General features: G+C 35.2%; 1 protein-coding gene across 4 annotated transcripts in view; it reads left to right on the top strand.

Annotated features, from left to right (window-relative positions):
- CERT1 (ceramide transporter 1) overlaps positions 1-22,384 on the top strand; it is a 101,233-nt gene that overhangs the window by 63,887 nt on the left and 14,962 nt on the right. For 2 of the 4 annotated variants that reach the window (XM_069492844.1, XM_069492843.1), the window contains exons 8-12: positions 3,302-3,394; positions 9,651-9,737; positions 12,377-12,469; positions 12,998-13,075; positions 20,903-20,998. In XM_069492844.1, the coding sequence (XP_069348945.1) occupies positions 3,302-3,394; positions 9,651-9,737; positions 12,377-12,469; positions 12,998-13,075; positions 20,903-20,998 (447 nt within the window). The remainder of the gene's footprint in view (positions 1-3,301; positions 3,395-9,650; positions 9,738-12,376; positions 12,470-12,997; positions 13,076-20,902; positions 20,999-22,384) is intronic. The other 2 variants (XM_069492845.1, XM_069492846.1) reach the window with 1 other exon arrangement.

Below are 22,384 nucleotides of genomic sequence, written 5' to 3'. Positions count from 1 at the left end.
TTTTTCTTGGTTACCTGTGTAATAGTCCTTTCCACTATAGAAGAAGTGTACTTAATTGTTAGCCAATTATGTGCTGGAAGGCCAAAAGTTCTATGGTTAAACAATTTTAGTTAACAATGTTCCTAAGAAAATCTGTTCATTGAAGATAAGTTTGCTTATAGTAATAGACTCACAGGTGTGTAATTTTGCATGCTTTTTCACTTACCCCTAAGTCTTTTTAGTATTATTGCTGTGTTGTACATTTTTGTTTTGTTTACTTTTTAAAATTAAAGTATTCATACAGTGGAGTGTACTGTATGCTACTTGATTTTTTTTTACATGTGTATACGCCCCTATGACCACACTCAGATCAAAATATATAACTTTTCTAGCACTCTGTAAGTTTCCTTCATGCCTCTTCCTAGTCCATACCATACTACCACCCCAATAGATGACCACAGTTATATCATTATAGATTAGTTTGCCTGTTCTTGAACACCATATAAATGGAATTATACAATATACTCTTGTGTGGCTTTCTTTTTTCCTCAACATTGACTATAAGGTTCATTCATGTTCTTACATGTAGTGGTAAGTTTATTTTTATTGCTATCTAGTATTTCATTATGCAGTGAATTTTCATTATATACTTTAATCTGTTTATGCATGTTCTTTTTTTTTTTTTTTTTGAGACAGAGTCTTGCTTTGTTGCCCGGGCTGGAGTGCTGTGGCATCAGCCTAGCTCACAGCAACCTCAAACTCCTGGGCTCAAGCAATCCTTCTGCCTCAGCCTCCCCAGTAGCTGGGACCACAGGCATGTGCCACCATGCCCGGCTAATTTTTTCTGTATCTTTTTAGCTGTCCAGATCATTTCTTTCTATTTTTAGTAGAGACGGGGTCTTGCTCTTGCTCAGGCTGGTCTCGATCTGACCTTGAGTGATCCTCCTGCCTTGGCCTCCCAGAGTGCCAGGATTACAGGTGTGAGCCACTGCTCCTGGAGAATGTTCCTATTAATGAACATTTAGATTGTTTTCATTTTTTAGCTATTAGGGATAAAACTGCTGTTTGAGAATTCTCAAACATATCTTTAGGTACATTTTTCTTGGTCGTGTACCTGGGAGTAGACTTGTTGGTTTGTAGGATATGAACTCCTGACCTCAAGTAATCCTCGCACCTCAGCCTCCTGAGTAACCAGGATTACAGGCACACGCCACTGTACCCAGTTTATGTTTTTGTTTTTAATTTTTGTCATTCTGGCGACTTTATAGTCCCGTTTTCTCTTGAGTACACAAAAATTAATTACTGAAATCTTTGGGTCTGATAAACTAATTCATTGATTTGCACTAGCTTTAATTCAAATGTGGTATTTAGAAGTAGTTTGCTTTGTGTGAGTTTAGTGTGGACTTTAATTTAGCCATGTACCGCCTAATGAGGTTTCTGTCAATGACAGACTGCATATACAACTATAGTCCCATAAGATTACAATGGAGCTGAAAAATTCCTACCACATAGTGGTGTCTTGATGGTCCTGACCATGTGTAGACCTAGGCTAATGTGGGTGTTTATGTCTTAATTTTTAACCAAAACTTAAAAATAAAAAAAAAACTTAAAACCTTTTAAAAACAGAAAAAAGCTTATAAAATGAGTATATAAAGAAAGAAAATATTTTTGTACCAATACAATACGTTTGTATTTTAAGCTAAGTCTTATTTCAAAAGAGTCAAAAAGTTAAAAAAAAATTAAAAAGCTTATAAAGTTAAAAAGTCACAATACACTAAGGTTAATTTATTATTGAAGAAAGAAAACAAATTTTATAAATTTAGTATAGCCTAATTGTACAATGTTTAAGAAGTATAGAGTAGTGTACAGTAATGTCCTAGGCCTTCACATTCACTCACGACTCACTGACTCAGAGCAACTTCAAGTCCTGCAAGCTCCATTCATAAGTGCCCTATGCAAATGTACCATTTTTTTCTTTTATACTGTATTTTTACTGTACTCTTTCTATACCTAGGTATGTTTAGATTCACCAATACTTACCACTGTGTTACAGTTGCCTACACTATTCAGTTCAGTAACATGCTATATAAGTTTGTAGCCTAGGAGCAATAGGCCACACCATATAACCTAGGTGTGTAGTAGGCTATACCATCTAGGTTTGTGTAAGTACACTTTGTGTTGGCACATGGATGAAATCATCAAACAACATATTTCTCAGAATATATCTCCATGGTGAAATGAAATATGACTCTAAGCCTGTGTGACTTTCATCGGCGTACCTCAGATCACAAGCATAATCTGTTCTCTTATGCTTTTTGATGATCACACTCTTCAGAATAGTGTTTTGGGGAAAGGGGGGAACTAGGAAGAGCTATTTACATTTGCCATAGCGAGGGTAACCATGCATCCTGGTTTGACAAGGGCAATCCCTGATTCAGCAAAATTATTACTAACATTCCCTTTCATTTTCAGAAGTTTTGTTTAAAACACCTAGTACAGGAACCAAGCAAATCAGTCTTTGAGAAAATGAAATTTGGACAAGCTTAAAAGAAAGAAAGAAAAAGCCAGACATGACTGTATTTGAAGTGAGGGAATAAAGGCTTTAGGTTCTTCAAAAGCTTGCTGGCCTTCAGTATCAGATTTGACCAAGTGTACTTTATTGTTGTGAAAATAGGTTTGAGATTGGGCCAGGCTTTGTTATTTTAGGTGTCAACTTTGGCTCTTTTAACCTTTTACTGCCATGAGTCCTATCTATAAAAGGAGAGAGTGTGAAAGTAGATATCTAAAGTCTTTTTCAGCTCTAAAATAAAGTCTTAAGGCAATATTTGACTTAAGACAGCAGTGAGAAAGTATAGGAAATTTTTCTTACTTAGATTATCTTTTTAGCATTCATTGATTCTACCTATTGATTGGGTTCTTTTTTTCTGGCATCCATTACTTGCTATTTTTATTCATACCAAAATAAATATAGCTCTTACTGGAGTAACAAAACACAAGAATATACAATAGGTATTTCTCTGGTGCTAGTTTATCTTTTTTTAAAAAGTATATACTTTAGACACCTTGGCAGTTAACCATTTAAAATACCTAACCTACCTATAAGGTGATCTTAGTGGTGATTTAAATGGCTGTTTGTATTATATGTATTATATGTAAAAGTGTTTTCTTGTGTAGAATAATACGCATTTTTTCCCACAGGAATGGAGTTATTCTTTGGTCAGATTATAAAATTTCAATGAAATATGGAGGAAATCCACTTAAAAAGACTTAAATGTAATTAAAGTGGCCACTTTAAATGATAAAATTTTCTCTTTGTTAATAGGAAAGTGAGAAGAGAAGAAGAGCAGAAGAAGACTGCCAAAATGCAATGATAGAACTTAAGAAAAAATCCCACTTTGGAGGACCAGATTATGAAGTATGAATTTATATTTTGATCTTAGAGAAACACATAGCCCATATCTATCATAAAAGTGATTATTTTTAAAATAATACTTCTGTAAATGTCAGATTTGGCAGTCTCGTTCTGTGTTCTCGGTTCTTGGTGTGCTCTTGGCCGAAGACAGACCAGACAAACCAAAGTAAGGCAAGCACGAGGTGAAATGTATTGAGGGGGATCAAGATAGGATTACAGAGCAAGAGCAAGATAGAGGTTTGCAAAGCAAGATACATATGCCACAGATGACGACTGGACAGTGGACCCATTGTCGTAGCAAAAAAGAAACCTTAGTTATGGTCTAGGTCTTGCTTTATGGTGTCTGAATTGGACCCTCCTCTAGGCTCAGATGTCACCATGGAACTACTGGGACAGTTGGGAATTATAAGACCTGAGTCTTACTATGCATGCAGATCTCCCATGAGCCTTAGAAAGAAAGCTGTTTGTTCTAGGTCACTTTCCAGACCCTATTGTACCTATGCTGCTTGGCCTGTCGGCTAGAAAATCCTCTGCATTCTTTTTGCAGTTGGCGCACTAAGTTCTGATTCTCAGATTTGTGGAGTGTTCCCTCCTCCCCCAGGTGTGGCAGTTGCCCACCTTTTTACTAAATGATTATTTTCATTAAATGTATATTTCATGATATATAAATGCCAGGCTTACTCTGAAATAGGTATTTTTTGTTGCCTACAAAGTTTAATATAGGCATTAATAAGGCTTATTAGGCCTCTCCATTTGATAGGACAAGTTTTTATCTCCCCTGTAAAGATGGTAATTTTTAATGTTAATCTACTTTTTTTTCCTAACAAAAGTAACCAATGGAAGACAAAATCTGAGTGCTTTACAGACAGAATATTTTAGTCTCTATTATACTGTGAGATCTTATCCAGAGCAGAGCATGAACCATTCTAATTGCCTTTACATTTGAAAATGTCTAAAACCAACTTCTTTCCCTCCTGTTTATTTGTTAAGCAAAATTAATAAAATCTCTCTCTCGATGCATGCACACATACATAATAAAATTTTATAAGCTGATTTTACATACTTCTTAAAGAGGAAAAAATGTATAAGAAATATATTTCATAATTGTCATTAAACATTTTTGATATTCCTAAAATGAACAGGAATATTTTGAAGATGGGATAACAGGGATTATCATTGAGATAGACACAGAATGTTCAAATAGTTGTAATTAGCTTATATTTAAGAAACAGAAGAAAAATTTCTTGCCACTTTTGCTCTAGAAAGGAAAACAGAAGAGCTTCCATTGGCTGAATTTTGTTGTTGTTGTTGGCAACAGATTTCCAACTGTGAGAATCCATAATGATGAGACTTGAATTCTAATATTTTAAAATTTTTACATTGTCAATTTATTACTTCTAAAATGTATAAAAATTACATAATTAGCTATCCTCTGTGGTTTTAAAAATCTAGATTACTGAAATATAAGCTATTACAATGATGATTTTTAATCACTTTTTTCATATTATAAATAAAATCTATGTTCATTTCAGGAATATTATAGAAAATACAAGTAAGCCAATAAATTCCATGTTTTTAATTTAACAATGTATGGTACAGCTTATCACCTACCAGCAGTATATAAGTATAGTTGTATACGTGTTTATCTCTGCTTCTTTCAACAAAAGTTTTTTGGAGGGGGAGAAAGAGGAGAAGAGTGGAAGGATGAGGGGCCTTATGCTAGGTATTTGCATTTACTAGTTTCAAAGCCAAAAACTTGCTTTGTTTATTTATATGATTGAGCGTTTTAAAACATGTTTATTGGTCATTCCTGTTTCTTTTTTAATGATTCAGTTGTCCATGTCCTTTGACTGTTTTCCGATTAGCCTTTTTTTTTCTGTTGATTTAGAAAATATATAGAATTTGCCTTTCATTTTTCAATTATTTCCTTTCTTTTGTAGTTTTTAAAAATTTTGTTGGTTATTGGTTTTGCCATATAACAATTTTAAACCTTCCTGTTAACACCTCAGTCTTTTGATATACTTATCTCTACATTTGGTATCATGTTTAGAAAGGCATTCTCCACTTCAAATAATTGTTTATATTTTCTCATTTTTTATTTTTTAATGGTCTCTTTCAAATATATTGTTAATACACCTGGATTTTTTTTTTTAATAATGGTATAATTTAGGAATCTGTACTTTATTCCACTGGCATTTGTTGAATAAACATCCTGTTTTTTTCAATTTGAAATACCCTTTCCTCTTTATTAATGGAGAAAAATGGTTAAGGGTACTCCAGTTTTTTTCTTCAATGAATTCCTATGAGATTTAATCCCAAATTATATAATTCTTAAATAAACTAGGACCTGCTTTTATATTTTCCCTTCTTCCCTTTGGAGTTTTGAACTATGTGTTTTTTCTTCTGTCAGTACTACACATGAATGGATTTTAGACACAGATCCATACTATGATATTATTTTGGTTATAAGAAGACATTCATGATGTTCTAATTATTAAAATTTAAATGTTTCTGTCATATATAGCCTCAGAAATTACTTTATAACCTTAAATCCTTTCCTTAAGACTTACAATGCAAAGTACTGTGCTAGGCATGGGGAATATAGCAAGGGACTAGGCAAACAAGGATCCTGCCTGAGGGCCCTACCTGAGTGTAGAATGGGAACATAGACTAATTCATAGGCAATTATAATAATGTATAATATGTTATGAAGCACTTTTAACTGAGGGAGGCTACTGAGTCAGGATGGCTTCTCAGACGAAATATTTTAGCCAAAACCTCAAGTGAGTAGGCTTTAACCAGGTGAATAACCTAGAAAGAATGTTCAGTTTAGGGGCTGAGAAGAAAACATGTGTAGGTCAGATCCAAAAAGAGAGTATTTTGCCTCAGGGGAACTGAAAGTAGTTCTCTGGGGAGGGTAGAGCTGCCACAAATTGAAAGGAGAGTATGGTAAGAGACTGGCCATAAAGGTCAACTAGAATCAGTTCAGGTCCTGAGGCAAGGGGGTTTTAAGCAAGAAAATGAAGATTTCAGATTTGCCCTTTAGAAAAATCATTTCTTTCTGCAGTATGAAGAATGGATTAAAGGTGACAGTTGTAACTGGGGGCATGGAGACTTTTTACAGCTGAGAGTTGAAAATGGCCTAAATTAGGATTTAAGCAGGAGGAATAGAGATACATCAACAAATAAGATACAGTAGTCCCCCCCCTTATCGTTACAAGACCCCCAGTAACTGCCAATAATACCTATAAATGCTATTTTTTTATATTTACATATCTATGACAGTTTAAATTAGGCATAGTAAGAGATTAACAACAATAATAATAAAATAGAACAATTATAACAATATACTGTAGTAAGTTATGTCAATGTGGTCTGTGTGTTGCCTCCCAACCCCCAATAACTTACTGTAATTAAACCATGGAAAACAAAACCATTACTTCAGTACTTGTCCTTGAGGCTGAATCAGTGAGAATGAAGAACAAGGACAAGTGGTTTGAGGAAAAGGAAAAAAAAGTTTATTAATTTGCTGACAAATGAGGAGAGCAGTAGACTAGTGTCTCAAAGACTGCTGTCCTGCCTCTAAGCAGAAAAACAGGGCTTTTTAAAAGGGGGGTTTTCAGCAGTTGAGCTGGGGTCTTGTGACCAGTGTCACATGTTTTTGCTTCAGGCTATTGTTGTTTAACTATAATTGGTGATTTCCTTCCACTGTATCTCAGCCTTATCGCTGGCAAGGCTGATCTCATGATCCTTGTCCTGGCAATTTTGTTGAGCCGACTCCTGTGGTTTAAGATACTAGGAAACAAACAGCCAAGAACATTTTTCTTCCATTTTGATTACTGGTCTCGGGGAATAAATTCAGGTTTTAATTCCCAAAAAGGGTGGGGATTTTAGAGAGGCAACTCTGTAAAACATTTCCTTGCCCTTTTTCCTACCTTTACCTCTGTTACCAAATCGCAGATAAGGTGAGGGACTACTGTATTTGGAAAGTAGAATTGAAGGGTGTGGTGATTGAATAAGGGTAAAGGAAAGAATTCAAGATTAGGCCCTAGTTTCTGCAGGATGGTGTGGAAGGTAGGAGAAGAGCAGGTTTTAAATATGTTGCAGTTGAGGTGAGACTTTCATGTGAGGAGATTTTCATATTGGATGTAAAGATCTAACAACTTAGAAGAGAGATGGTCTGGCTATGAATTTAGAAGTCGTCAGATGATGACTGAAACCTTTGTAATGAGTGAGAAGGCTGTGGGGAGAGCAAGTACTGAACCCTGAGGAATACCAACATTTTAAAGGATAGGAGAGAAGGAGAAGCCTGCAAAGGAGCCACATAAGGGTACTTAGAGAGGGAGAGGGAAACTTTGGAATCTAAGGGTAGAAAACTCTGCTAGGAGAGTTGTTAACATTAGAAATGCTGCTCTGAGGACAAGTGAGATGAAAGACCTGGAGTATTCCATAGATTTAACTCCTTCCCTTGGGAAGCATGATGAGCTACAAGGGTGTTTGTTTGTTTGTTTGTTTGTTTTTGAGACAGAGTCTCACTCTGTTGCCCAGGCTAGAGTGAGTGCCGTGGCATCAGCCTAGCTCACAGCAACCTCAAACTCCTGAGCTCAAGCAATCCTCCTGTCTCAGCCTCCCGAGTAGCTGGGACTACAGGCATGTGCCACCATGCCTGGCTAATTTTTTTCTATATATATTTTTAGCTGTCCATATAATTTCTTTCTATTTTTTTTTTAGTAGAGATGGGGTCTCACTCTTGCTCAGGCTGGTCTCGAACTCCTGAGCTCAAACGATCCGCCCACCTCGGCCTCCCAGAGTGCTAGGATTATAGGCGTGAGCCACCGCGCCCGGCCTGTTTGTTTTTTAATAAAGGAAATTTTATGCCAATTCCTTTAGTTCTTCTCCCACCTTTCCATTGTGGTCCCAGGTTATGGTAGAGATGGGATGATACTGGGACATACTTTTTAATAGACTAATGATGACTTGGGTTTATCAATGTAACTGGGAAGAGTTCAGCAGTTCATGTGTTTTATTTTGTATATATTAATTTTTAAAGAAATGTAAACACAAGCCTACTATTTTAACCTCTATTTTTACCATAGTACAAAGCTATTGTTCCACTTATAGTCCACTTATTTGGTTCATCACAGCAAAAACATACCTTTTTTGTTTCCATTTTGCTATTCTTTATGTTTTTATCTTCTAATATAGCTGAGGTTCTGCTTGCTTGAGAATTACTTGGGGAGGTTGTTAAGTATGTATATTCTGGGGCTTCACCCAAGACCTACTGAAAAGTAATTTCTGGGTCTGGGGGCCTGGGAATTTTCATTGTAACCGGTTCCCCAGACAATTCCTAAGGGAATTGATGACCACTGCTCTCTAACGAGCCTTTCAAACAGCAGCTCAACATTTCTTCCTTCATGAAACTATTACCCTTGCTTAGAAAGATCCCCCTCTGAACTCCTATCTGTACTTCTCATCAACTGTAGATCTTGTGCAACTTTGTACCTACCTCTGCAATTTTATATATATATCTCTGTTGTCAGTACTCAGCTCTGCTACCATAGCACAAAAGCAGCCATAGACAATACATAGATGAATGAGCTTGATTAATTATTACCTTTTTTCCTAACCATTTAACACATTAACTGCCATGTGAGTTGCATTTAACTCACACTAGTTCTGAGCCCAGGGCCTCATGAAGCATATGTAACTCACACATCTCTTCACCTTGGGTGAACTATTTCAGGTTGCCTATAACTCATACACAGAAAACAACAAAAAATAACAATTTTCATTAAATTAAAAAGGGTTGTTTGGTTTTTGAAGTTTTTATTCTATTTTCCTAATAAAACACTGTGGCCCCAAGGAAAAAATTTTTTTTTGTAGTATGGCAGTGTGTTAAAGATGGAATTCTTAGCTGACAAGCCATATAGAAGTAGGTGGTACGCTGAATTTGGCCCACGGGCCATAGTTCACCAACTCCTGCTCTACACTATTACCCCAACACAGTATTTGTCAGTATACAGAAAATATATGAGTACTGAATGAATTAATTGAAATACATGATTTTACAGAGAGCATATATATATTTACTCGTCTTTGTGATAATATGACCCTAGTATACTGGCTGGTTCATAAATATATGCTCAATAAATATTTGTTGGGTCAATTTTCATCTTTCCCCTGGAGTTAGTACCAAGGTTACCAGTGTTTTCTATTTCTTTAAATAAACTGCTTTTTTTTTTCCTGTGTGTTGGAATAGGAAGGCCCTAACAGTCTGATTAATGAAGAAGAGTTCTTTGATGCTGTTGAAGCCGCTCTTGACAGACAAGATAAAATAGAAGAACAGGTACATCTAATTGTTAAAAATTCTATGTTGAAATTCATTTTAACACTATAGGCATTCTTTGATGTATATTATTTTACATAAATAGAACTTGAAAATCATGAACTTAATAACCTAGAAAATTAACTGTGTCTACATTATGTCACAAATGCAGAAGAATCTTTGTCAATTCCTTTATATATCAATTTTCAAGCAATAGAAAGAGGACCAATAATTGTTTAAAGGAAGTATGGGTAATTAACATGAACTTAAATGGAAATGTTCTGCCTGTTTTCCTTGAAGTATCCATCTTTAAACATTCTATTAATATCAAGCATGTATTTAGTCTGACTAAAGTCTCTTTGAATTTCTCTTCACCGGGTACCAAAGGAAGATAACAAAAAACTTAAAATTGTTTTTCTTCTATGTTAGTATCATTGTTTTTGTTAACTCCTTTATTGCCTTCATTACCTTCACCTTAAGTTTCTTCCTCACATTTACTTTGCTTAGTGTTTTCTCATCATCATTAAATTCACAGCAATTATACTCAGCTTCTGTAGAAATTGAAGGAAAGTATTTGTTAAATCCATTGACTCTAGTTTCAAGATTAATTTGATACTTTGCAGCAATGCAATTGCTATGTTTTACCACTAGATGGTACTTAAGGGTGAATTTTATTATTTCCCTTATTTTTCCCTTATTTTATTATTTCTCTTCCTTTAAGCTTAGGTTTAAGCTTTTATGGTAAAAAACTTAACCTTCTTTTGGGCAGGGTTAGGTGGAAACTTACTAGGTGTTCACAGTGGGTTGGAGAAAGAATTTTCACACAGTTGAGGATAGAAAGTACAAAGTTTATTTCCCCAAGAAAGAAAGAAAAAGAAAGGGAGCGAGTGAAGGAGGGAGTGACCACTGCACACAGAGAAAGGAGTGAAAATGCTGGGCAACTGAGGAAAGTTGCTTGGTGTTTTTTTTTTTTTTATTTTTATTTTTTAAGCATGAAATGAAGTTCATTGAGGAAGGACAGATAGGTTCACAGAGCAAAAGCAAGATACATTTGCCTTTGTAAAGCTTCTTGCTCATTTTTTATGCCCAAAAGGTGCCATGTACCACTCAATGAGTGGGAACTTTGAATTCCTAAATAAGCTCTACTTCTGAAAACCTAAAGTACTACCTGAAGTAGCATCATTTCTTTGTTTCCCCCTCACCGTTTGTTATCTAGGATGTGCAATTTTGGGAAGAATAGTAAATTTTGGGTCAAAACACCTCAGTCTTACTCTAAGTTTTACCTAGCTAACTCTTGTGCCTATGAAGTTATCACTTAAATTTTCTGGGCCTTAGTTTTCTAATCTGTGAAACAAAAGAGTTAGAGGCAAGGTGATTCAAAATATCCCTTCTGGCTCTTAAATGCTACTCTACTGAGTATCAGTACAGTGGTTGAGTTGGGTTTGAGAGAATTGATAAAAACTTCTATAAACTCTTTAAATATTCATCGGGCTATCAAATCATTTAACTTTATTCTATTCTTGACACTCTGGTAGATGTTCTACAAAGCAGTCATTGAATAGGCCCTGATATTCCTTGCCAGGTGCATTGATATGACAAAGATACAGTGTGGTAATACTCTAGAGTAGTAAGCTTCAGTAATCCACGAAATCAATTCCATAGGTTCAAATCATTTCCCTCTTTTTGTATTCAGTGTATATTGTATAGAGCTCTCAACAACACAGCCACTACATAGGTATTCTCCAACTGACACATCCCACATTTTTGAGTTTACATTATTTGCAAACATAGGGAAATATATGTACAGTAATTGGTGAATGAGAAATGAGATCTTAGTAGTTGTGTTGAAATAAGTGAGAAGAAACTAAGCAAGCTGAAGAAGAGGTCAGGTGGCAGCTTAACAGAAGTAGGATGATGGGATGAAGGTAGAATATCTTCATGGAAAGGAGGCAAAGAGATATAAACGATATGTTCTTAAGAACATATCTGAAGCAAACAGTGATACTGGTTCTAATATTATATAAGCCTATGGGCCAGCCCTTCAGGGCTCTGATAAGATAGAATGATTGGAATGATTTGGCCAGAGTTTTGATAGGAGAAAATCAGCAGTGTTAAGATGGACTTACAATAAATGATGCTATGCAAGTAATGGGAAGTCTGACTAGGAGCTAAAGCAAAGAACTTATCCCTGGTCTAACATTTTATCTGTGGAGTTAGAAAGAACAGACCTAGCACTTTGGGAGGCTGAGGGAGGAGGATCACTTGGGGGCCAAGAGTTTGGAGACCAGCCTGGGCAACATAGCAGTCACAGTCTCTACCAAAAAGAACAGATTAGCTGAGTGTGATGGCACATGCCCTGTAGTCCCAGCTACTCAAGAATCTGCGGCAGGAGGATCACTGAAGCCCAGGACTTTGACGTTGCAATGAACAATGATCAGACCACTGCACTCTAGCCCAGGTGACAGAGTGAGACCCTGTCTCGCAGTGGGGGGGGGGGGGTGGATTGAATTGGATATCAGGATTTGACAAGGCTTATATATTTACAAGTACTAAAGTGTTCACTAATTAAGTGTTGGTTGTTCCAAGTTATATTAGCCATTCTTCAGCTGCAAAGGACACTTTTTAAAACCTTCCCATCTTAACATTGTATGTTTTTTTAGTCACAGAATGAAAAAGTCAGATTACACTGGACTGCATCTTTGCCATCTGGAGATGCCTTTTCTTCTGTGGGGACACATAGATTTGTCCAAAAGGTAAGCTAATGTCAGAGTTTACTGAAAATATACCTTGTATTGTTCTTCACTATTAATGAAACTATCACGTAGTACAAGTTTTCTGCCCTTTCATAAATTTCAGTAATGAGGTTTTTTTTTTTTTTTTTTTGTATTATATGTTGTATTCCATATACATCCTCTAAAACAGTTGGAAATCTTATTCTGAGCATAATGTTCTTTCTTTTTTATAGGGATAAAGGGGAGATGGGTGGATAGAGAGTGGCTAGTCCAAAATAGTTAACCAGAAGTGTAGGCAGTTACATTAAATCTCTTTCTTCTCTGGGGTTAAGTGGTATTATTTAGTATTATTGGAAGCACTACATTCTTTATGGAATGATTTTAGAACATAATACATAATAGGTGCATGAAGTCAGCACTTGCTGCTGTGCTTGTTTCATATAGTGCTTTGTTTTCTCTTCCTTTATCTTGTGTTTGGAAGTTGGTACTGAATGCTCTGTTGTGCCTTTGTTCTGATTACTTGGTTTTTTCTTTGTCTGTCTCTGGTAGCCCTATAGTCGCTCTTCCTCCATGTCTTCCATTGATCTAGTCAGTGCCTCTGACGATGTTCACAGATTCAGCTCCCAGGTACTGTATAAATGTATAGAGTGGACTTGAGCCTTTCTGTGCTATATTTCAGCCTGCTTTCCCCATTCCTAGAAATCTTTTGGTTAGGCCACTGGTTTTAGTTTTGAATTTTAAATAGTAACAATAAACATTAAAAAGGCCTTCCTTATCTACTAAGTAGTTCCTTTATCAGGCTTGCATGTGCCCTTTACTTTGTATCTTCTACTGTGAATAGCTTGAAATCTGTCATATAGGAGGTACTCCAGAAAGATTTTCAAATTGAGTTGAAAAAATAGAAGATACTGGTTTTATATAATATCTGTTTCTTCAAACAGGATTCAGCAATTTTGATGGTCATGGTCTACAGGATATGTGATAGCATAAAAGCAGATTTTAATAGTCCCACTTTTAATCTAATTTAAAATATCCCTAATTATGTTCAGCAAGGAAATAACTTTTAAAATATGTCTGATTATATTGTATCATTATATTAAGCTCCATTGAGCAGGTTGTGTTTTTCTTATGCAAATTACCCTTGGATATTATAAATTAATATTTCTGTTCGTGCATGAAATCTGAAAATTGGTTAAGTTTATTTAGCATAGCTAAGGGTTTAGGAATTTAAGATAGGAAGCTGAATGCTTGCAGTCTCTACCCTAAAAATAAAATCACATTACCATCGGAAACATATTTTTTTACTGTCAGCATTAGCTTTAAAAATTTTTTCTTAATCTTCACATTTTTGCCATTCAACTTTGTATCTTTATGGTGATTGCATTTTATTGAATTACATTATGTTAAGTGAAGAACCTGAGCTCTCTGGTCAAAATGACTGAGTTTAAATCCTAGTTAGTTGTGTGATTTCTTGCGCAAGTTTTGTAACTTTTTTGTGCTTTATTTTTGTGATTTAACCAGAGCCTGGCACATAATAAGTGCTGAGTAAGTGTAAGCTTTTATTGCCATTTTAGTAACATAATTTATTTGAGCTAATCAAAGCTATCGACATAATTGCTTTTTCCTTTGTGAAAGTATTCCAATAAAAGTTTTTAAAAGTCGTAGTTTTAAAAACTGCAATAGAGAAGAAAACTGACTTGAAATGTGTTTTTGTGACTTTGCAGCATTTTTTATCCTTGAACATTTTTGAGAAAAAGATTTAGCAATTCTTGATCAGAAATCACCCATAACCAAACATACTTCATTTTTTCTTACCTTTTGCTCATCCATTTATGCATGCTTTTAAAAAAGAGACTTGTTATATTCACAATGAATCAGTGGCAAAACTAGATAATACTAGGAGATTTTGGTTTATTCTGCTAAGCTCCACCTTGCATTAAAGGTAATAAAATCACAGACTAACTAAAACCCATCAATACTGGTCACCATTTTTTTTTGAAATGTAGGAATACACAGTCTATAAATGAAAGAAAATGTAATGGAGAGCAAGAAAAGAATGTAAGCCAGTGATAAAGAATGCCTAAGAATTATGGCTTTCAGAACTGAAACCTGGTCTGTAGCTGTAGAGCTATAGAACAACTGATAACTGTATCACTGAGAATCAGGTGGCTGTATTTTAACAAAACTTTTCTTTGTCTAACTTCTTACGTAACTCATGTATATAGGTTGAGAGAAATTAATCTTACTGGTAGATTTTTTTCTAATATATGGAGCTTGTGATTGATCACATCCTATTTTAGATTTTGGTTATTATACTGTTTTATTTGCCGGAAGAGGTAAAAATGAAGAAAATAACAGTGAGGTCTTCAAGTATTTATTGTTCTCACTAAAGTATTTGTTGTCATTAGCAGACTTGGGCTCTGGCAATTAATTGATGATTAAACTGCACCTCATGTTCAGCAGCATCTTCAGAATAGATGACTAAGTCTGAGTTAATAAGATTGCTTGCTTCAGAAGTTACTGTACTGCCTTATCTCTCATTATCGAAGGGTCTAGCAAATTAATTCAGTATAATCATTCTTGAGAATATAGCATTGGATCTAGACCTAGAGTTAATATTAGCTAAGAAACATAGTGTTATTCGGGAAACTCTTCTAATTCAACACAATGTGAAATTCCACCAGTGACTGAATTGAGTTCGGTATATTTTACAGTTTTCATATCCTGAAGAGACTTATGTATTAAGCAAAATAAGCCATAAGGTTATTCATTAACATTAGAAACACTTATGTTACATTATGTTATTGTACATAATAATAATATATGTTAATAACTCCATGTCATCCCTTAAAATATTTGAAGTAGCAAAATTCTTCATTTTGTAATATCTTGATAATTAATTTAAAAACTAAGTCAGAGTTTGTCATCACTTTTAATGATTTGCCAGAATATTACTTAAGCATACCACAATCAATTCATATTTACTCCATCTTTTACAAGTCCAGACATATATACAGATAATCATATCTAGTTTCTTGATCATTTGTTTAGTTCCCATATAGAAGCTTTCTAGGCCAGGTATGGTGGCTCACGCCTGTAATCCTAACACTCTGGGAGGCCAAGGGGGGAGGATCACTTGAGCTCCAGAGTTCAAGACCAGCCTGAGCAAGAGCCAGACCCTGTCTCTACTAAAAATAAAAATAAATTAGATGAGCAACTAAAAATAGAAAAAAAATAAATAAATTAGCCATGTGTGGTGGCGAGTACCTGTAGTCCCAGCTACTTGGGAGGCTGAGGCAGCAGTATCACTTGAGCCCAGGAGTTGGAGGTTGCTGTGAGCTAGGCTGATGCCACGGCACTCTAGCCTGGGCGACAGAGCAAAACTCTGTCTCAAAAAAAAATAGAAACATAAAAAAAAAGAAGCTTTCTAAACCTCTGATAATTTGGCTTTGCTTTTACTACCTCATTATTTTTGAAATGATGTTTCATAGGCTTGATTGGGTAAGATAATCATAGAACCGAGAGAGATGCCCTGAAAATAGTTTCAAATAAAGTATGTGAATATTTTAGAATATTAGGATTCTAGTACCAACACATGAGTCTGTCTTATGGGCAGATAATAGGAATGATGTCACTCCAAATCTGAGAAATTAGAGTTTTAAAAGACTGCAGGTCCTTGAAATAATGACTGTATCCACAAACTAGAAGATAATTTTCAGGTTTACAGAGAGTAGAAAGGACTTGCATTTATAAATGGATGTTTTTGGTCATATTTACTTGCAGAACACAATTGCCTTTTAAAGATGTTGCCTCAGAAGTCAAAGGGGGGAAAATCATCTTCTATTAAAAAAGAAAGAAAGGGTATGCAAGTACATCTGCAGCTTACTCTATGATGCGCATCATAGCAAAAAACAGTCCTGTGTAAAACTCTTTTTCACTCCATGTCCATAGTAACATCCTTGTAATTATTTATTTCACCCCACCCTTCTTTCTTGTACAAGTGATGTACACTAATTTTAGCAGAACTAGAAAGTAGAATAAATAAAATTTAAATAATAGATCACTATTAATATTTTCATGTTTATCTTTTATATGTATATGTAAAAAATTAGGCACATGTAGATAAATATACACACACCCTAATAATTGTCTTTTTTTCTACCGAGTAGAGAATTCTTTGTCTATTTATGCATGCTGGATTTACCTACTCACCTAACATTGAACATTTAGCTTATTTTCAGTTTTCTCTATTATAAGTAGTACTACAGTGAGCATCGTTGTATATGTAGTATCCTTGTATTAATGTATAGATCTTTGCACCCTTAGAATATATTCCTAGAAGTGTTTGTTGTTGGGAGAAAGGCCATGAACATTTTTAAATGTTTTTATTCTTATTGCCAAATTGTTCGTTAGGAAAGTTGAACCAGGCCAGTTTTCTTTTGTGATACTGACATTGAGTATTATAATTTAGTTCATTTTTACCAATCTGATAGACTAATGGTGGTATTTTTAGTTTTGGGACATTTGCATTTCTTCACTGGATTAACTGTTTATGTCCTTGGCCGTTTTTCTTTTGGGGTAACAGTGCATTATTAATTTGTTATTAATAAATTATGCTAGCTAATAAGCCCCTCTGTGGCATTGTGACTTTGTAACAATAAACATAGTTATATTCTTTCACATGCATAAGAGATCTAAGCTGGTTTTTAGCCCTTCTAGACTTTTATTGTACCATCAAAGGGCAATTTTCTTTTCAAATTTCTGTGTTAATGGTGTTGGGAAGATTCAATTGTATAGCCTCCAAAAATAACATCATAATGAATGATTCACATGTGAGATAGAAGAAAAGGTTAGAATTGGAGTGATGTCCCCTTGTTATCAAAATAGCAAGGGGTTTTTGGCCTATGTCCAGTTACTCACTGCACAAAGATCCAATTAATTATTGAGACAATGAGGACTGCCAAGGAAGAAAGGAATTATTTCTTATGAAAGACATCTGTCGGGAGACTGGGAAATCAGGTCCCAGATCTGTCTCTCCAACTAACAGTGTCCAGGCTTTTTAAGAGGAGGCTATGTTTGGATCAGGTAGTAGTGTAATTAACAAGGGGCTTATGTGCATTGGGGCAGGTTTGGGAGATGATGAGTCTTTGCATTAGGAAGTCTGTCTAGGGGTCTTCAGAATCTCAGCTCCTTGTCTTGCAGAATTCTGCCATTGTGGGGAAATACCTCACAAAGTTTAAGTAGTTAGTTTAAAGTTTCAGGGTTCTGGTCATCGCACCCTACTTGCCTGAAAATCTCAACCATTGGAGGGAGAGGATTATAGAAAACATATAGGGGGTCACTGAAATTTGTTCATAGGGCTTGTCACATTCTTATTTTGAATGTGTTTTATATCCATTTTTTTCATAGTTCATTAGTATGAAGATGCTGCATGTATGAGCTCATCATTTTCAACTCTAGGTCCAGAAAAACCAAAAGGCATGATTCTTATTCATCTGCTTCAGTGATTTTGATCCAGTCTTTTTTTCATTTTTAAGTGACTGTGGGTATTGCTAGTAACATTATTTACTGGAATATCTAATTTTGAGCCTAATAAAATGGTAAATTTGGCCATGTTTATTCTTGTCATGAAACTTAATGGTCCCTTGTTTCCCAAATCTTTTTGACAGAGTCAGAACTGAACAATAAACGGCGCAGATTATTAGATTTGAAGTATCAGTGTGGTCACAAGTCCCTGAGTCACTGCCCCATAGTAATATTGGTTACTTCATATTTTACTGCAGAACATAAAATTTGTTATAGTGAGATTTTACCTGTATCACCTCTCTTCTTAACCTTAATGTTATTACGCCAAGGAAAATACCATAGTGAACAAAGGTTCTATAATAAAAGTTTTGCAGAGGTTACAGTAATTTAGTACCTTACTAGTTTCTTTAATTTCCTAGGAGCATGGCACTGAATGTTTCTTTGTTGGACCTTTTGAAAACTGGTTTTCCATAGATGCAGTGGTAACTGTTACAGGAATAGCATTTTTTATTCAGCTAGAAAGACAACGTTAAATGTGCTTTCTGTACTTGGTTTAACTTCTGCTATCTCCTATTAGTTTATATTTCTGGAAGCTGGTTTCTTTTAGGCCAACACACCTCACTTCTCAAACATGATAAAACACCTAATTTAGTAATAGTCTTCTTTCCTAAATATAAGCACAATTACCTGCATACTATCCAACAAAAGAGCTAAATGGCACTAAACATTTTTTAAACCAAATTGTGTTTTTTAACAATAAAATCCTTCTGTTTTTCACATTCTTCCTTCACATTCTTCTTTCACAGTAACCCACTGAAAGTAGAGTTTATTCTTGAGAACCATTTTTTTCTGCCTCTTATAATAAATACAGGTATTCTTAATTCCTAGTTTCTCACCTAAAAAGTGCATATTCAAATCTAAAGATTTTTAAGACCTTGGAAGCTAAAGAGGGTAAATATTTCTCCCAATCACGATGTGACACAGACAAATGAAACCAACATTGTTATAGTTGTTTTATGTATGCACACTAACTAGAACTTTTCTTGTTCTTCCTCTTGTGTAAATCAGATATATTTTGTATATATTTATAACTTTGAATCCTGCATTAGTCACCTTTACCCTCTCAAAGCAGATTTCAAAATTATAAAGGCACGCAGTTTCTCCATGCACCATCTGAAGTTATGTTTTCTAAGGTTTTGTAAAATTGTAGAATGTTTTATTTAAATGTTTAAATATCTCTGAAGTCTGTAACCCACATTACTCAGAATGTTTTGAGAATTAGGGATAAAGGAATAAAATATAATACTAGTGTTTATTTAGTACAAAAATAGATTATAGAGGCCAGGCTCAGTGGCTCATACCTGTAATCCTAGCAGTTTTGGGAGGCTGAGGGAGGAGGATCACTTGAGGCCAAGAGTTTGAGATTGACCTAAACTATATAGCGAGACCTCGTCTCTACAAAGAAATAGAAAAATTAGCCAGTCATGATTGTACATGCCTGTAGTCCCAGCTACTCGGGAGGGTGGTAGGAGGAGAGTGCTTGAGCCCAGGAGTTTGAGGTTAAAAAAAAAGATAAGTAGTTAAACTTAGGAATAATTTTTTAATAGAAGTATAATATACATATTTTCCAGATCTTCACTGCCTTTTCTAATGTAGTTATTACATAAAATAGCTTTGTTTCCACAGTCTTTTTGTCACTTCAGTTCTGCTTAAAAACATGTTTCAGGCCGGGCGTGGTGGCTCACACCTGTAATCCTAGCACTCTGGGAGGCTGGGGCAGGAGGATTGTTTGAGCTCAGGAGTTCGAGACCAGCCTAAGCAAGAGCAAGACCCCATCTCTACTAAAAATAGAAAGAAATTAGCTGGACAACTAAAAATATGTAGAAAAAAAATTAGCCGGGCATGGTGGTGCATGCCTGTAGTCCCAGGTACTCGGGAGGCTGAGGCAGAAGGATTGCTTGAGCCTAAAAGTTTGAGGTTGCTGTGAGGTAGGCTAACACCACAGCACTCTAGCCCGGGCAACAGAGTGAGACTCTGTCTCAAAAACAAACAAACAAAAAAAAAAAAAAACATGTTTCAAACTGGGAGACTTTGCAAAGAATGCTCATGTGAAATCTTATCCATAAATCTGATTGAGAATTCTTGTAGTATGAAATATTCAAATTTATTTGTTTATTTATATAAGATGTGTAATTTGTGATAGTTAAGTAGAAGTTGCATTTAAATTTCAGTAAAAGAAATTACTTAGAAATTTGGAAAGAATGAACTAAAAGGTGATTATGTGTAGATATTTGCTGCATATATGTGAAAAGAATTCTAAAAAAATTTAGAACAATGAAGTTGGAATCAAATAACGGAGGATTGGTTATTTTTAAATTGCTTTATGTTCATGATAAAAGAGAGGTTTATCAGTAAAATAAAGAAAGTTGTGTCACCTTTTTGTAGGAAAATCTTTGACACACATATATGTTAATATCTTGGCTCATATCAGAGCTTTCTTATATCTCTACATACATAGTCTTAAATATAGAAACATTGGACTAGATGATCTCTTTGTGCCCCTTTTATCCTTAGTAGTCCACGGTTTTATGTTTTAAGACATCATCTCTGTATTATATGATAAAGGATGAAATTATTTCTTCCAAAAAAATTTTTTTTGGTGACTTGATTAACATTAGGCAAATCTGTGTTACTTGAGTGAAGCCTCTTCCTTCCCTGCATTTCTCCTTCCTGTCATTAACCTGGATATCTGAAATGTGGACTAAACTCTTCAATACTATATAAAACCTACTAACTTTTGTGCATTTGGTTGCTCAGCTTTCTAAGAGCACCATTTCTGAACTTACATAAACTAAATACCATTCTGTTTTAGAGATTATGACATAGCTGCTGGATGTGAATTCTCACGGCTTTATTTTTCTTTTCAAGGTCGAAGAGATGGTGCAGAACCACATGACTTACTCATTACAGGATGTAGGTGGAGATGCCAATTGGCAGTTGGTTGTAGAAGAAGGAGAAATGAAGGTAATTCCCACTGAAATGTTACAGATTGCAAAGTGCAGCTCTGTTTCAGTCATATTGTCAATATTATTAATATGAATAAGGATAGCATTTTCAAATTACTTTAACACAAATTATTATATATACTCAAAGAAGCACCAGATACTGAGAAATAAAATGTCTTTGCTTCCCTAGCTTTGCTTTTACTAAGTTATGATTACAATGTAAATCTATGACTAAATTATTTATTCTGTTTTGCCATGGAGAAAATAAAATTTGGGGAATTAGATATAAGTAGTTTACAATTAACTGATAGTCCTTTATTTGGATATTTCATTTTTTTTTTTTTTTTTTTTTTTTTTGAGACAGAGTCTCACTCTGTTGCCCAGGCTAGAGTGAGTGCCGTGGCGTCAGCCTAGCTCACAGCAACCTCAAACTCCTGAGCTCAAGCGATCCTCCTGTCTCAGCCTCCCGAGTAGCTGGGACTACAGGCATGCACCACCATGCCCGGCTAATTTTTTTATATATATTTTTAGCTGTCCATATCATTTCTTTTTATTTTTAGTAGAGATGGGGTCTCGCTCTTGCTCAGGCTGGTCTCGAACTCCTGAGCACAAACGATCTGCCCACCTCGGCCTCCCAGAGTGCTAGGATTACAGGCGTGAGCCACCACGCCCGGCCGATATTTCATTTTGTTTGGTTTTTTTTTTTAACATACTGAACGTTGTGCCCAGATGTCACTTTGCTTCTCTCCCTTTTTGGTCTATACCTCCCTTTTTGTCCTTTCTCTTACTACACCTTTTTTTTTTTTTTTTTTTTTAATGTTTGAACATTGGTCACTTGATCTTGTTCACATTCCTAAGCACAGAAACAGAAATAACAGCAAGGAAATTAGAGAGAAAGAGATGGCTTCAAAAGCAGCAGTAGCATTGAACTTTGGATTACCTCATTCCCTAGACACTGTGGTTAAGATGCAGAGATAATAAGACTCCCTCCAAGCTAAAGTTTTAGTTGAGGGAAAAGGATACTGACATTTAAAAGATACTATTACTTGGCTCCATGTGATAATGTATTGAGTGAAGAGTAAGAAACTGGAAAGCAAATTTATTATTTGGGATTTTTACATAGACTATGTTGATCACAATTATTCTAACAAATGAGATACATGAGATTTCCTCTCCTCTTGAATAGGGAACAAATTAAGAAATAGAGGAGACAGACAAATGAAACACCAAAATGTTAGCTATAATTCTATTAAGCTGATTATAGAAAACAGCTTGAGATCACAAGTTCCCTGATGCAGCTGGATAATCGCAATTCCTCCCCGCAGGAGCAGGCCCCCAAAGCAGACCAGGATGTATAATCTTTGTAGAAGAAGGGGTTGAGCCAAGCCTGCCTTGTTCCTCCTCC

Source organism: Eulemur rufifrons, chromosome 17, assembly GCF_041146395.1.
Source record: "Eulemur rufifrons isolate Redbay chromosome 17, OSU_ERuf_1, whole genome shotgun sequence".
NCBI lineage: Eukaryota > Metazoa > Chordata > Mammalia > Primates > Lemuridae > Eulemur > Eulemur rufifrons.
This window is presented reverse-complemented; position numbering and strand designations above follow the sequence as displayed.